Source organism: Rhinichthys klamathensis, unplaced genomic scaffold (assembly GCF_029890125.1).
Source record: "Rhinichthys klamathensis goyatoka isolate OS25496 unplaced genomic scaffold, OSU_Roscu_1.1 h1tg000147l_1, whole genome shotgun sequence".
Lineage (NCBI taxonomy): Eukaryota > Metazoa > Chordata > Actinopteri > Cypriniformes > Leuciscidae > Rhinichthys > Rhinichthys klamathensis.
Genome location: NW_026606682.1, coordinates 891143 through 907285, shown reverse-complemented (window position 1 = coordinate 907285; position 16143 = coordinate 891143). Strand labels below are relative to the sequence as shown.

Sequence of the window (16143 nt, the reverse complement as noted above, 5' to 3'; positions counted from 1 at the left end):
TAATTACTCTCATCTTTGCACAGTGAGGGGATCTAATAAAAGAGGAAGGGTGTCATGGTATTTGAAGATAAATGTCAGCTGTGAGTGCGTGTGCGAGTGTGAGAGTGTATGGTAATGTAATGTCAGCTAGGTGTGTTTATATATTTCTCTAAATCCGTGTTGTGCTGCGGCTCCAGTGCAGGGAGCCCATGTGCGTCAGTGCAGGTCGAGCCCTGGAGGAGGGAGAGCGGCACGGCAACGGCGCGCACAACATGATGGTAATAACAGCACGCTCGAAAACCTCAGCCAGGCGCTGTTTGCCCAAAGGGGGCGGCTGTTAGCACAATTCAAATGTCAGGGGCGCATGCTCGGGAAGGACAGAGATTGAGCTGGGAGAGAGAGTGGATCAACAGAGACTGTGGGATGGACACTGAGGGAGATCCGAGGATAAAAATGGTATTCTTTCAGCTAGCACCGACAAAGGCTGCGTGTTCACTTGGTGATTAAATATGCTCAGTGCTGTTGCATATTTCAATGCAGATTCTATTTTGGCTGATTTCAGAAAAATGTTCTGAATGATCGGAATTTCAAAAGGGCAGCAGCACAACTATATATCTCACAAAAATACTTTTTTTACTCTAATGCATATAGATATATAAATACACTTACCTACAATGGTGTTAATAATGGCTTGAAAGTTGATTGCAGTTTCATTCACAGCAGATAAAAATATATATATATATATATACAATAAAAAAAAAAAATCACTGGTGCTAAACAAGAATACAAAATCCACTACAACCAAAAATAAAATATCTTAAAATAAAAAACCTAAAAATATTAAACAATTATATAAAAAAATATATATAATTGATGCTCAAAAACAATACAATATCCCCTACAAGTAAAATATAATTAATGAGAAGCCAACTCTTTTTGTTCTTTAAAAGAGGATTTGCATACATCAAAACAGAATATAAATTTTTAAACAATATATACATAGCCTATATATAGAGAGAGAGGTTAATTCTATTCTACTTACAGGTCTAGTTACAACCAATTTCTGCAAACTTACACCGACATATGGAAAGTACCATGTTTCCCCATGGTATGTATTCATTAGTTTTTGTTTGTATTTTTTAGTGCTGTTCAGTGCATATGTGTGTCACTGTGTATAAGATTAGAAATCCTCTTTCTCTTTAATGTGAGCTGTGTATGGTGAGCTGTCAGACCTCATTGGTGTATGATGGAGCACTTATGATGTTAACCTTTGGCCCTTCCCTCGCTCCTGCTATCGCCTGCCATCTTGTCCTCGGCACACTTCTGCCGAGTGTGTGTTCGCTGTCTGAAGAGCCTGTGCTAGAGGTTTCTAGAGGACGCACATTCGTACATGTTAGAACCCTGTCTTATTACATGCAGTTTATTTTTCTAAAGCATAACTCTATGTCAAAGTATTTCTGTTGTGTATTGTATGTGTATTGGACTGGCTGTAAGAAGCACAGAACGGCCAGTTGTCATAAGCAATTTATTTCAAGATTTGAAGGAAAAAAAATAAGTTTCAACACCCTCCTTTTACAGTTAAGAAAAGGTGAGTTTTGATTCAAACATTAGTTTTCCCAAAGCAACGTATCCCCATTTGCCCTCCACACCAGCCACACATACTGTACACACACGCAGCAAAGGCAACCCGCCTCGGCTCGGCTGTATCCTTAACAAGGTAATTCCCAAGTCAATCCTGCTAGCATGGATTGAGAACCTTATTAGGCTTGACAGAGAGGTGTGTATATTCTGACACGGTGTGTGTGCGCGCATCTGAACCGATGTCGAGATGCAGTGTGTGTCAGCCGGATAATTGAGGGTTGTGTGTGTGTGTTGCCATCTCACCATAATTGCCTGAGCTCACATGGGAGACCCGGCCATGTCAAAAGCAACAAATTGAGCTAGATTGTCTATGTGTGTGTATGACATAGAAACCGTGTCACTACTCGCAGATCAATCACATCTTCATCTCTCTTCCTTATGCGAATCATTTCAACCTATTTCAAAAATAGGTTGCATTCAATCAGACAACAATATTTTATGCATTTTCAATTAAATTCTACTGAAGGCATAGTTCACCCAGAAATTAATATTCAATAATTATTTCTTTGTATATTATATAATATAACTTTAGTATTTGAAATGTGTTATATTAAATAATACTAATCAGTTATTGTTCAAATTATTATTATATTATACTGTTATCATTATATTTCATAAATTGAATTAATATTAATCACAATACGTAATTCAAAAAATAATAACAAATAATCATCATCAATATTATTGTGAACTTCCACTATAGTTCGTTTTTCTGTAACTGTCCCTATAGTTTATTGATATTTATAATTGTTACTATTATTATTACATTTAATATAAATGTTATTGTACTTGTTTGTCTTTTTAGAAGCTTTACAACAGTAATGTTCAGAAAAGAGATGCATAAAAACTCTTTTAATTGTCCTTTTGTGTCCAAAAAAAACAGGACAGGTTTGGAATGACACAAGGATGAATAAAAATGACCCTGTTCATTTTTTTGATGAACTATGCTTTTAACGGCTAATGTCAGGATTATTTTTATGAGGAACAAACCAGAAATGAATTCACTAACAAATTGATTTAGTTTCAGACACTGATCTCAAGTTGGCCATATTTGAAGGACAATAAAAGACAGAGACAGGACCAGCTTTAGGCAGTTATCCATTTATGAAGATATGCTTTTGCCGAAATACAATGCATAAATAAAATCCTGACAAATAAAAGCATCAGGATTTCCTGAGTGTACTCTTATAAAAATCAAGCCTTGCATTTTGGTGATTCCATTCTCTGCGCTGTTACAGATAATGGAATACTCATAGTGGCCTGCTTGTTCAGTACACTGGAGTGCGACTCCGAGCCCTGGGATCAGATGGTAATTGGATGGATGGCTTAAGAAGAAGCGTCCCGTGAAACCCAACATACAGATGAATGGGAGAGACGGGTAAAGGTGGCGCTGCTGCCGAGGTGAATGACTCTCTATCCGTGATTCACCAACAGATTCTGTTCAGAAAGGGTGGGAGTGACAAAAAAAAAAGGGAGGGAGACAATAAAGATCTTTAATAATCAACATCAAGACTTTAGATTAGAATTTATATGAATATTAAAAAATTTGTATCTAGTCTGTCAATAAATACAATGCATTAGGGCTGCCCCCTAATAGTCAGCCAGACTTGATTTGAAACGTAAATGGTAGCCTAACGTTTGCCAATTTACACGGCCGCTCGCTCTCTAACGATAACCTGGATAAAGCACTCACACGGAAAGCCAAAGTCAGTGTGAATACTAAATTGAGTTCACTTTCAAGTCTTCTTACGCTAATTCAACGGACTAATTCACAGTCTTGGCGAGTATCTTAGCATACATTGTAGGTTATGTCTTAAGTGAACAGTCAAGAAAGAAAACGCATGTCTATCAGTATATTGGATCCGTGCATTATGTATTAACGTGACAGAAGCTTAAAATTCCTGCCGCTGACGTCTGTTTTTAATGTTAATCAAACAACAAAAGACGAGATAACTCTTGTAACTTTAATAAGGATCAATCTTTAATTCATACAGTATAAAGATTATATGCAGTGTTATTTGACACTTGATTATTATTCAATTTCTTTACCTGAAAATACCTACCTTAAAAAAATGGAAAAGCACTGTTTCTTTTATTTGTATCTTTGTTCTACTATATTTGTTCTACTATATTACTACACACACACACACATTTTTTAAATATAATATAAATGTTATATTATATTGATATATACACATACAAAAGGACATTTTATATTTTTATTGATTTATTTTGGTGCAGGAATGAGACAGAAATATACACCAGAATATTAAGGTTTGGCACAATTTAAATTGGAAAAATTGTATAATAGAATAGAAAGCTTCGAAATCAACATATCTTAAGTAAAAGGCTAAAAATCACAAAGCAGCCTTCACTGTTCAATAAATACAAATGCAAAACCACAAGGTGATGCTCCCGCAGGGCTGAAACAAACCCTGGCCAAAAAACTATATTTTAGAGTTTACTGTAAAAAAAAAAAAAAAAAAAAATCAGTAGTCACTGCCATCACTGCCTGTGGGATTCAGGCCCACACGAGCGAGGGGGTGGACTACATTGCATGGGTAATCATCACCCACTAAAGGTCAGGGCCCTTAATTCCAGTCATTCGGAGGTGCTCCATACATTACAGCGGGTGTGTGCCAGAGAGGAGGGCAGCAGGAGATGGAGGGAGGACAGGGCATGAGAAGAGGAGGGAGATGAAGAGAAAAACAAAGAGAAACTGGCAAAAGGGCGGACGTTGCAATGACATCACTCAGATTCAAAGCAACCCACATAACTATTATTTCTGAATGCTGGCCTTGACCTCTGAAGCCTCTAAGCATACATGTAGGCAAAACGAAGATGCAGCAAATGAAGAGGGTGCGAGTTAATTAACGCAACCTGTCAGCAGCATCAAGGGCCAGTTGAACCTCAGAGGATTTGCGCCTTTCAACCCAGAGGTACAAATCACCCTGGGTCAGGGAATCTGCAACATTGACACCAATTATTGTGCATGGCCCTCAAAAGACTTAAACATTAAATTGGCTTTCTGTGAGGGGTTAAGGGTTTTTAGTAAAAGAAGAGATTGTGGAAAAAGATCCTTGAATAAGTTTCTTCAACTATGGTAACTTTTGGCCCTGTGGACTTTTAGAAAGTAAACTCACTTTTTACACTCTCACAAGCTTAATCTCCAACACTAGGCACACAAGCATCTTTCATTGCAATTTCATGAACATTTTCACCACAACGGCATTTACATTACACTTGGAATTATGGATGCAGGCATTCTGAGAAACACTTTTGGAAATAAAATGGCAACTTCCTTGGTTAATGTCATAGCTAATTTCTTATATGCCCTAAATACACCAAATTAAATATTTTCACATGCATAATATAATTAAATTAAAACTGAAGTAAAACATTGTTTACAAATGTATAATTACCTTGATTATTGACAAAAAAGAAATGTATTTATTGTAATTTATTGAAATAAGGGGAAGGAAAAAATCAGTTCAACCCCTGAGACATAAAAACATGCATATACAGGCTACACAAAGGAAGATAGATATGTTTAATTCACTAAAGCACACTCTCTATAAATAACACAACCTAGTATCACAAAGAAACTGCACAGCGGTCGCCTTCCACAGCTTTTGCACACGGCCACTGTCAGCTCAGCAGGCTTGTATATGTTTCAGTCCCATATCGATTGGACCGTCTTCCCCTGTGGTCGAAAGCAGCCAAACCCAGTGTTTGTGCAGAGAATCAAATTCTGATAACCCTCTTGAGGACCTCCTGGATCAAAACAGGGAACTAACTGGTGGTGGAGGGGAGGTAGAACTAAGAGTGTGGGATCTAGAGATAATTAAAATGGGCCCAACACTGAGACCTGAGGAACGCCGACCGCGCCAGTGTGGTGTATTGACCTGTGGTTGATAGCGGTGTGGTGAGGAGTGGGTGTCATAAGTGTGTGAACCTTTTCACAGCTGAGAAACGTATAACACAGATAAGAAAGCTGATAGATCAATATCACAGCTCTGATGGATTTCTTACAATGCATGGACAAATACTGCCAAGAAAGAAAGAGTGTGCGAGTATAAATGAGTCAAGAGTGACAAATCGAGATAGATTTTATTTGTGAGAAAAAAATAAAAAAAATAGTAGTATGATCCCACAAAGGAACATTGTATAAAAGTCATAACAAAATCAAAGTATACTATATAGAGAGAGATTAATTAAAGCATAATATAAATGTACAAATCATATAGTAAAATGAATTATTATTATTATTAAATACAAAACTCAAAAGCAGAAAGTAGTTGTTGTTTGTTGGGGCATTGTGAACCTTTACAAACCTAAATGGCAAATCGGTTGTCTAACAAAGGAAGTGATGTAACCTACAGAAACAGCTGGGCTGATGTTAGCTGCTAGTTTCTCATTTTCCTCTCTGAGGCCTTGTCTAAACTCCCCTCACCATTAAGGGCAGGGAGAGACAGCTGCTGTCGCTACGACAGCAAACAAGAGACAAGCAGATGAAGAAGAACGATCAAACAAGACAAACAAACAAGGCCGAGAGGGAGCTTGACTCTGAACTCTGCATTGAGCAGAGTACAGGAGGGAGAAAAAAGGAAAAAAATCGCCAGCAGCGACAGCGAGTTCTGCTGATTTTAACTTCACCAACTTCTGATGTACTGCTCTCTGATCCGTCTGATCCTTTCATTTCGGCGTCAGATAAATCACAGTCACAGGCAATCAAATATGCGAGAGGAAGTACTCCACAACACATCTGGCATAAAGCACGTCCTGAATAAGGCATTTAATGAGCCTGATAAGAGCTGATCTACCTCTTTTTCACTTCACCTTTCATTAGGCAGGAAGTTTCATTGAGGTATGTAAATTTCTTTCTCCAAAAGAGTCAACCTGGACAAAATACTTTAAAGGCCTATTCAAACCGAATGTGAAACTAAAATGCAAAACAAATCACCAACAAAAAGGTCACACCAAGAGCAAAACGAATATTCATCAGTCTACATTAAAACCATTGCTTTAGCAAAGTATGTCAAATGAACTAAAATCGAAAGCGCAATATGGCTTTGTGCCCTTATCAAATCGTAATAGACTGCTATTTGATTAAATAAGTATGTAGTCTGTTTGTGCTGCATGTTATAAAGCGAAGTGCGCACTTTTCTCACGCGATCAGCTCGTGACCCAGTGTTTTCCGTGTCGCAGAACGGCTCAGTTAACAGTGAATGAATGTAGTGAACTCCATCTTTGCTTGAGCTGCGAGTTTAGTGTGCATTTAGGAACGTAGTGGGCACCAGAGTTACACATTTGCATAATTTCCAACAATTTGTGGGCAAATGATTACAGTTATTCACAAAATTTGTAACGAGAAGCGTTTGGAAACCTGTTTATACATAAACTGTAGTTTTACGCCAAAATAAAAGCCCAACTGCAGTTTCCATCAAGATAAGTGAAGTGAAGAAATTAGGACAAAAAAGTATTGTAAATTTCCTTATGCCCAAGATTTCTGTTCTAAATCCTGTTCACAATGAACATTTGTTCCATACTCGGTGTGAATGGGCCTAAATGGTTGTTCATACAACTAAAGCTGATGCAGAAACAGATTGCAATCCTCAGAACATGTGGAAGTTGGAAACGTACACTTTGTCTTTCAAACACAAGCACAATGTCAGTTACTTTCTTTCTCAAAGGTCAGGGGGTTTTGTGATCCCAAGCTCTCTGGCCACTACATCATGTCTAGTGTGACAGGACATTGTGAGGAGGAACCAAAATATGCATGACCTCTGCCCTTTTCATCTCTGGACATAAAAGCTAGAAATGCCCTTTGCTCTAATAACATCATCATCCAAAAAAAAAAAAAAAAACAGCCAATCTAAACAGAACAGAAAACCCACTTTCAAAATCTCCAAAAAATACATTGAGTTTATGACATAACTAGGTGGAAGAGGAAACTCAATATTAAATGTTTTGCCTCCTGCACTTATCCAATATCAATTCATTCAATACGCAATATCTATGGCACAAGAACTATATGAGTATATATAAATGAATTATTTTTAGACAAGTCAAATCCTACTTTATTGAATATCCATATTTAGGCGTTTCTTGAACTATGAACACTTTTGGCCTTCTGAACATTTAGAAGGTAAACTCTTAAAATAAACTTTTCACATGCTCAGTAATTTAATTGCATTTCCAATAATTTCAAACAGTGGACATTCACGAATCAAATGAGTTCAGCCATTTTTGTTATATTTTACTATTTGACCACTTTCACCAGTGTAATTTCACAGTGTTTAATAGCATTCTGTGGTGCATTACATGTTAAACATTTCTGGAATAAATTGACTGACTCCTTTGTCTTGCTAAGGCATATTATATATCCTAAATCTACTAAATTAAACAATGTTTTCAATTTTGCATCATTTTAACAGTAACAACTTGATGGAAAATACTAAATAATAAAAATATATTCTGTTCACATGTGATTTATCTAGATATTCTCAAGCATGCTCTTTACTGAAACATTTGAAAATAAGCTAAACTAAATGATGAGGGAATGTTAAAAAAAAGTTTTAAAGTGAGATGTAACAAAAACTAAAAAACTGAAATCTGTTAGATTATAAAACCCTTAGGGCATAAAAAAGAAACACCTACAGTTGCAAAGTTCTAAATAAATAAATATAGTTTTGGTAATTTGTATCATTACAATTTAAAGTAAAATACATTTTATTACGAGAACACGAAAAGTGTAGTATAGATTTCAGCTTCCCCATCTGCATTTGGTCTGGGTTGAATTGGAGATCCATCATATCAGACGCTTGACAGGCAATCTTTGGAACTCAAAGAACAAACTTCCTACCCGCCTGCTGTAGAAAGGAGGGGTGAAACAAGGGATACAAAATATCCCTGTACTAGTTGGATGATGGGATCGTTCACTTTTCACAAAATGTTTTTTCAAACGAGAAGCCATTTCTTCCGTACGAATAGTCTGGAATACAATGAGCCTTTTCTGAAAAACAAAAAAGCAAACAAAAACCTATTTGTTGTACGTAAAGGAACCCACAATTTGGTTGCTCTCCTTATGATGTCTGATGACAACCGTGAAAAAAATAGATGTCTTTGAAGCTAGTCCGTGGAGGTACTTCAAACCTGCCTTTGTGGATGGAGTGATGGCCGGTCCAAACAGTATTTGCCGCTCCTCCTAACAGCTTCAATAGAATAAAATAGAGGAAAGAGCTTTTGGAGACCAGACAGACAAAGTGAACCGCCTTGTTCCGATGCCAAATGGGAAACAGCACGCAGATGCTTTCGGGGTAACAAAGCAAGAAAGCCAGTCCTAATGCACTTTTATCACACCTGGAGTGTGTTGGGGGGGGGGAAGAGTCGACTGCAGTGTTGAGAAAAAACTAGAGATTCTATTGTTAAGTTGTCGAAGTTTTGAAGCTGCTTTTTAGCAGAACAATGTCTGTCCGGTGGATTATCAGTTATCAGAATGAATGCACGGGGGCGCAACTGCGGCTCCGCTACGGAAAGGTCACATCAGCCATTGTGTTTCTGGCTCTTGGCCTCAGGTTCCCCGCTGACTGTGGCTTCAAGGGCTTTGTGGGGATCTTCATAGGCCATGTGGCATGCCTGAGACAAAATAAAGCCTTAAGAATAGGTCTGATATGCCGTCTGATAGTGCAAAGTGCAGACGATAGAAATGGCACGATTGGAGAGGGAAGCACAGAACCAAGACACAAGAGAAGTAGTACAGATTGAAAGATGAAAGGAGAATTACGGCTACAAAGAGCGGTGAGCCAAGCACGTAGTCAGCCTTTTTTTTTTTTTTTTTTTTTGATTTGATCTTTTTGTATTACGAGCACCGTGTATTTCACATTTGGTTGTAATATCCTTCTACCGCAAAAGGCAGCTCCTGTAGGTGCAAATTGAATCTATTTTCGCAACAAAAGCCAAACACCACACAAACTGCTGTGAAGATTTAACACTAAGATAAAAACCATATCAAAGATTTTGATTTATGCAATGACACTGAATGGGGTCTGAAGCTTTCAAACTTCAAAAAAGACCAGTAAGTACCAGAAAAGTATCATAAAAGTGCTCCATAGAACTCCATTCATGCTATTTACAAAGTCTTCTGGAGTCTTACAATAGCTTTTTGTGAGGAACAGACTGAAATTTGGGTAGTTACCCATTGAAAATATTTCTTTCACCCTTAACACGTTCATGGGATTTGTAAGAATTGTTCTTTTGAGTTTTTTTTTTTTTCAATGAATCATTTGATCCAGGTCTGAATGATTGGTTCACAAATCAGACTGAATCGGTTCTTAAACTCAACTCAATGGCCTGGTCACAGTGGTTAACCGATCATAGAATGAGAAGTTTAATCAGTAAAACTACTTACTTTTCAGTCTGTTTCACACCCAAATCTACCGTATGTCTTCAGAAGACTTGGGAAATAGTGATAAATATCTTTATGATGCTTTTGTGTCCATTTTCAAGCTTAAAGGGATAGTTCACACAGAAATGAAAATTTTGTCATCAATTGCTCCATTTGATTCATATGGATTTCTTTTATGGGGTGGTTACGAACTTTCTAAAAAAATCTAAGTTTTGGTATAATGGACTTTTTAGTGGACGGACAGAAACCTCTCAGGTATCATTAAATATATACTGTATATATTTGTGTTTCGAAGATGAGGGTAATTGATGCCATAATTTTCATCGTTTGGGGGAACTAACCCTTTAAAAGCTACAAATCCCCATTCATTATTGCATGGAAAAAAAACTGCATGTTGTACAAAAATAATTCACAGGTTTGGAATAACATGACTGCATTGATGACTTTTCATTTTTGAGGGAACTATTCCTTTAAGTGTTTTTGATGACGTCAGCCTAAATTAAAATTCATTTCAGAATTAAAGAAGCCACTACAATTTCGTGAAAAATAACCAAGATTTTTTTTTGCTCTGACAAATCATTCACAATAAGACCAAGAATATGTATTAAATAAGAAAATTCACCCAAAAATGAAAAATATGTTCTAAATCAGTATAACTTTCTATGGACCCTATTGACTTTCATTAAAAGGACCAAAACATTTTCAAAATATCTTCATTGTGTTCCACAGAAGAAAGAAAGTTACATAGTAAATGATGACAGAATAAAAATTTTTGGGTGAACTATACCTTTATGAAGTACACAGGATCAAATTTGATGTCATGTTGACATTTACCCATTGAAAGCACAGAGAACGTCCACACTTCGGGTACTATGATAGAAAGAAATGGTAAAACAGAGAGTGAAATAAACCTTTTTGCTTTTGTGTATCCACGATCATCAGGGGGAAGAAACAGAAATGTAGTCCTAATCCTTTTAGCTAACAGACAGCAGCCAGTAAAGCACAGCAGCTTCTAAAAGCCATTTGAGTGTTTCTTCAGCCTAGACCCACATGTTCAGCTAATCAACAACACAGCCACTTATCTTAGTTTCCCCAAGAGACGAAAGATTACATTGAATTTTAATGTACTCCTTCCTACAGCTTTGATAAAGGCGGATGCCTTAAATGAACGAGAGTCGTAACTCCACGTATCTATGTTGCATCTCCAAGGACAAAAACAGGTGTAATTGGGTCCCCACAGTACTGCACTTTTTGATGTAAAGGCTTTCAGAAATCGCAAGGCAACAGTCTCTGTCGCATGTAGGTGCAAATCAGTGTTTTCTAGTTCACCCAACCCCCACACACACACATTTCTATAGATGTGCAATAAAAATTAAATAAAGAAAAAAGCCCCTCCATCCATTTCCCTCAAGGTCTTTCTCAGTGTGTCTGCGTGAAGCTTTTCGGGCTATTACCACAAACAAGATAATCCTCGCCATCTATTATATTGTGTAAATGTGCTGCTGGAACAATAAGTTTGTTCTGAACTCAAACCACTTTAGCGTGGCACTTTCGGAAAACTTTTCAAATCTGTGCCGCCAACAAACTCGCCATTATACTTGATGTTGTTTGCCAATGCGAGCTCTATTATTTCAGGACACAAAAGGAGGAGAGAAAGAGAAGCGGCTGCAAAAAAGAAAGATAATGGTGTTCGCTTTGATTGGTTCCTTCTAACACAGGCGGACCGAGGATCAATTCACTTTTTGAAAAGAGGGGAAGGTTGTTTACAACGGAGGACCTGCAGCAATATGAAAATGAAATCAATAATCCCACTGTGAAGAATGGATGGATGGAGGCTCGAGGCGTCTGGTCTTACAAGAAAGAGAAAAAAAAGAAAAAATTGAAAAGCAGAGATTGGGAATGATAAGCCTCGTGTCTGCCGTTGAGCACAGTCTGATATTTTTATTAGAAATGTAGAAGTTCATGCATGCGATTTGTTAAACAGGTTTATCTTAATTAATTATTCCATTTCTAATTATTTATGAATCAAACCCAGGCAGGTAACAAAAGTAAACTCATTTGAATTCTTGAATGATGAAATTTAATAAATAAAAAGAATTAAATTAAAATTAAAGAAACATGCTTCAACTATGGAAAAATTTACTAATCGCTCTAATATACTAATCATATTTATATTACTAATTATTTAGGCAAAATGTAAATGTACAAATATTATTTCCAATAATAATTCCAGAAATTTCCAATTGAACTAAAATGAGCAAATGAATTCAACACCGAACTTGATTTTCACCATTTCTACACCAATTGTTATATATTTGGCGCAGACTCGTTGTGTAACGCACACAAAAGGGAAAACTACCAGTCAAAGCTTAAGATGGTCACAATGAAGCTGCCTGCCTTTAGCTTGAGGGATTTGAATAAGGCTATGAGGAATTCTTGCTTCAACAAGCCACGGCAGAGTTATGACGGGTGATTCAAAGGTGGCTGTGCACAGATTCTCACGTTCAGCAAGGCTTTTGAGGAAGAAAAGGTCCAGAGGGATCTGACAAAACAACATCAAAACTGATGCTATATACTTCCTTAATTAATGTACCTGGTCTTTTTGTGTATGATCCATCAGTGAAAATAATTCATGACATGTCATGGGCAACAACACAATTGTCATTGGGTGAACTATCTCTTTAACCCTTTCGGAAATGAAGATGCGTCATAGCGCCCCCTACCGTATAACAGTAAAAACATGGAAAGACGGAAATTTCCGTCAATGGCGGGGAAAGAGTTAAGAAAGAGGTAATGCACATTTTTAGTTCATTATGACATTAAGAGTCTCTCACAAGCAACATACAATGTTCAATTATTCCTTCACCATGAAAATAGTTCTGAACAAAGTCAAATCAGAATTAACCATTGCACATCTCCAAGCAACACAGTGGTGTTGAATTACTGAATGAATGAATCTGATGAGTAAATAGCTTAATGATTCACTCATAAATCCGCATAATGATGTAACCTGCAGAAAAAGAAGCTTTAACTTTTGTTTCTCACACACACACATGCGCGACAGTATATTAGCTCTTGGAACGCTGCTCAGCAAGTTAAATATAAAGACTGGAACTATCAGTTGTATAATTAGAATTTTAATCAGTCCCAACATTAAGAATGTAAATTATTCTCTGCAGTTCTCTGAGTCAGTGTACTTAGAAGTACAAACATGTATCTAGGGTGTTTTTCAGGGTTGATGACATTGGATAGTTCAATGATACAACTTCACTATCCTGACAAAACACTATTCTCATCTAAGTAGAAAGATGTTCAAAGCAGCTGCCCACCTACCTTGACCCAGTCTCTCTACTTTACTTCTCAAGCTTTCCATTTACCTCATTCCATTTTCAGGTTGGTTTCATTGAAAGAGCTCACACAGATCACGCACACAATAGAAACATCTCATTTTATTTGAAATGTCTGATGCAGACCATTTTAACCCACCATTTATTTCAATGGTGGTGCTCGTATTGATGATTTGTTTGTGGACCCTAGAGTCAACGTCAGTTGTTGGATATCTTGCTACAACCAAATAAATAAGCTGTCAAGCAATATTCCAGCAGTACTTGATATGATAACTCACGCTAACACACACCCAGCTCTGGGTTGGCACAGCGGGGGTCGGGAGAAGGCCTCGGAGCACCTGGCAGCCGGTTCCTTTTAGTCAATCGAATGAAAAGAGGTTCCATCTCTGAGCCTCACTGGAGAAAAGCAGCAATACATTCTGTGATCTGACTCGTGTGTGTGGTGATGGACGCTCAAGACAGGATGGGGCTGAAAGTGTGTTTGTGATTTTTTTTTTAGCTATACCTTTAGGGAAAAATCTGCTTAAAAATGCTCCCTGAAGTTAGCCAAAACTGATAAGAGTCTGCTTTTGAGCAAAAATCTTAAAGCAAGAAGCTACAAGACAGTTACACAAGACAGGGTGCTGTACAACGCAAAAGCAATAAGATTAAACAAACCAATGTTTAAATAATAAATGCATTATTATTATTATTATTAAAACATTTAATTATTTACATTACAATTAATTGTTATTTAAACATTGGTGTTTTTATGCATTTTATATATAAATGTATTATATTATTTTTATTACTAATAACTAAATAATTAGACATTTATATTTCAATAATAATATTACATTTCATTGTTTCTATTTAATTTATTATATTTATTATTAATAACACATTATTTATATAATAATAATAATAATAATTATTATTATTATTACATTTAATTACTTAAAATGTAGTGTTTTAAATGACTATTATTATTAAACATAATTTGGATTTAAACAACAACAACAATAATAACTGTGATCCTTATTTAAACATTGATGTTCTAACATTTATTATACTATTTATTATTACTATTAAATATAAAGATTTCTATTTTAATAATAATAGTGATAATACATTGAAATAAACATAATTGTTTAAACATTAGTGGTTTATATTTTATTTATTTATTATAGTCATTATTATTAAAAATAAGTAATAATCTTCAAAGTTGAATTATGGTTCGGGTTAGAAGTCTAGGGTAGAAGTCTGAAACAATAAGTCTCAGTCCTGATTAGGACAGACGTGTAAACCTGACATGTATGAATTTCTTTAACTTGCAGTAAAAAATAATTTCATATGAAACTCATTTAAACTGTTGCAACAGCAACGGTTATTGAGTAGAGCACAACGCAAACTCTCCCACTCTCCTTATACATTCACATTATTTATAGCATCTCAGAGCTCATATGAGTGCTGATGTATTTCTAGATGTGGACAGGCATTCTGAAACATCTGTTACAAGAGCACGCATTGGCCTGAACTGTCACACACACATCAACACACACACACACGGGGCATTAGCCCTTGAGCCTGCGGTAATGCTGATGGCAGAGCTGGGGCTTCGGGGGCAAATTTTACTCTGAGAAAAACAGCATTAAAAGTTTAAGGCAGCCTCTCAAAAAGTTCAGCCTTGACACAACAGCCCCTGCTGCCCCACAGCATCAATCCGCCGTCTGACACGGAGGGCTAACTAGCCTACTCCCTTTCTCTTCCCCTCCATTTTTGTGTTTTTTTAACTCCTTACTCCTCCCCTCCAATCTCTCCTTCAGCTATTGCCCACGAGCCCCTCTCTCTTTTTCCTCTGTGTTAAATGCAAGGGAGCTCAAAACATCAATCACCATCAAAGTCGGTGCATCTGGCCCTGGCCGTAAATGAGTGGAAGATCCCGGTGCAGGGTGGAGCGTGCAGGATGGAGGAACAGGCCAATCTCGGAGTCATTATCCCAGACAATGCCCAGAGAAGCGTGGGTGCCCCCTCAGATGGAGAGACTGGGTTCGCTCCCGCTTCTTCTCGCCGTCTCCCTTCATTCCAGGGCATGCAGCCTTCCCAAAGTGAAGTGTGTCAAGAGCAAGAGAGGGTTTCTCTAATAAGGGCTTCTATAGCTTCTAACTGCTATGATGAGAAGACTGGGCTTAAAATAGGAATGTGCAAAACTACATTTACAATTACAACATTGACTAGCTGGTGGGTTGTCTGGATAACTAGTCGATAGTTAATGTAGCAGTGTAAAATATTGCAAAAATAAATAATAATATATTTTAAAATGTGACTTATTCCTGAGACGGCAAAGCTGAATTTTGTCATATGATCCTTCAGAAAACATTCTTTAGGGATTCTAAATAGAAAGTTCAAAAGAACAGCATTTATTTGAAAATGAAACATTTTTGTAAATGATAAATGTCTTTACTGTAACTTTTGATGCATCCCTGGTGAATAATACTCCTAAATGGAAAGTAAAAGTGATTTATATAGATCTATTTAATATAGTCTAATTAAATGCAGCCTGATTATAACAAGGTTGACTGCGTTATATTTCACACCTCTAGCAAGCAACGTCTGTTCTGACGGGTAACACAAGCCTTGTGCAAAGAACAATATTATCTAGAGGTGACTCCCCTAGGCAAGTGTTACTTATAATGTAAACTGACATGTCTAAAGGAATAATTCATGCAAAATAAAAAAATCCTCTGTCATTCTTTAATCACCCTATTATACCTGTTTTTTATTTCTCTG

General features: G+C 36.8%; 1 protein-coding gene across 2 annotated transcripts in view; it reads right to left on the bottom strand.

Annotated features, from left to right (window-relative positions):
• Positions 1 to 2701: 2701 nt before the first annotated feature.
• Positions 2702 to 16143, bottom strand: part of chchd6a (coiled-coil-helix-coiled-coil-helix domain containing 6a) — a 69172-nt gene continuing 55730 nt past the window's right edge. For both annotated transcript variants that reach the window (XM_056257927.1, XM_056257928.1), the window contains one exon: positions 2702 to 3057. In XM_056257927.1, coding sequence (XP_056113902.1) covers positions 3034 to 3057 — 24 coding nt within the window. In that variant the 3' untranslated portion in view covers positions 2702 to 3033. The remainder of the gene's footprint in view (positions 3058 to 16143) is intronic.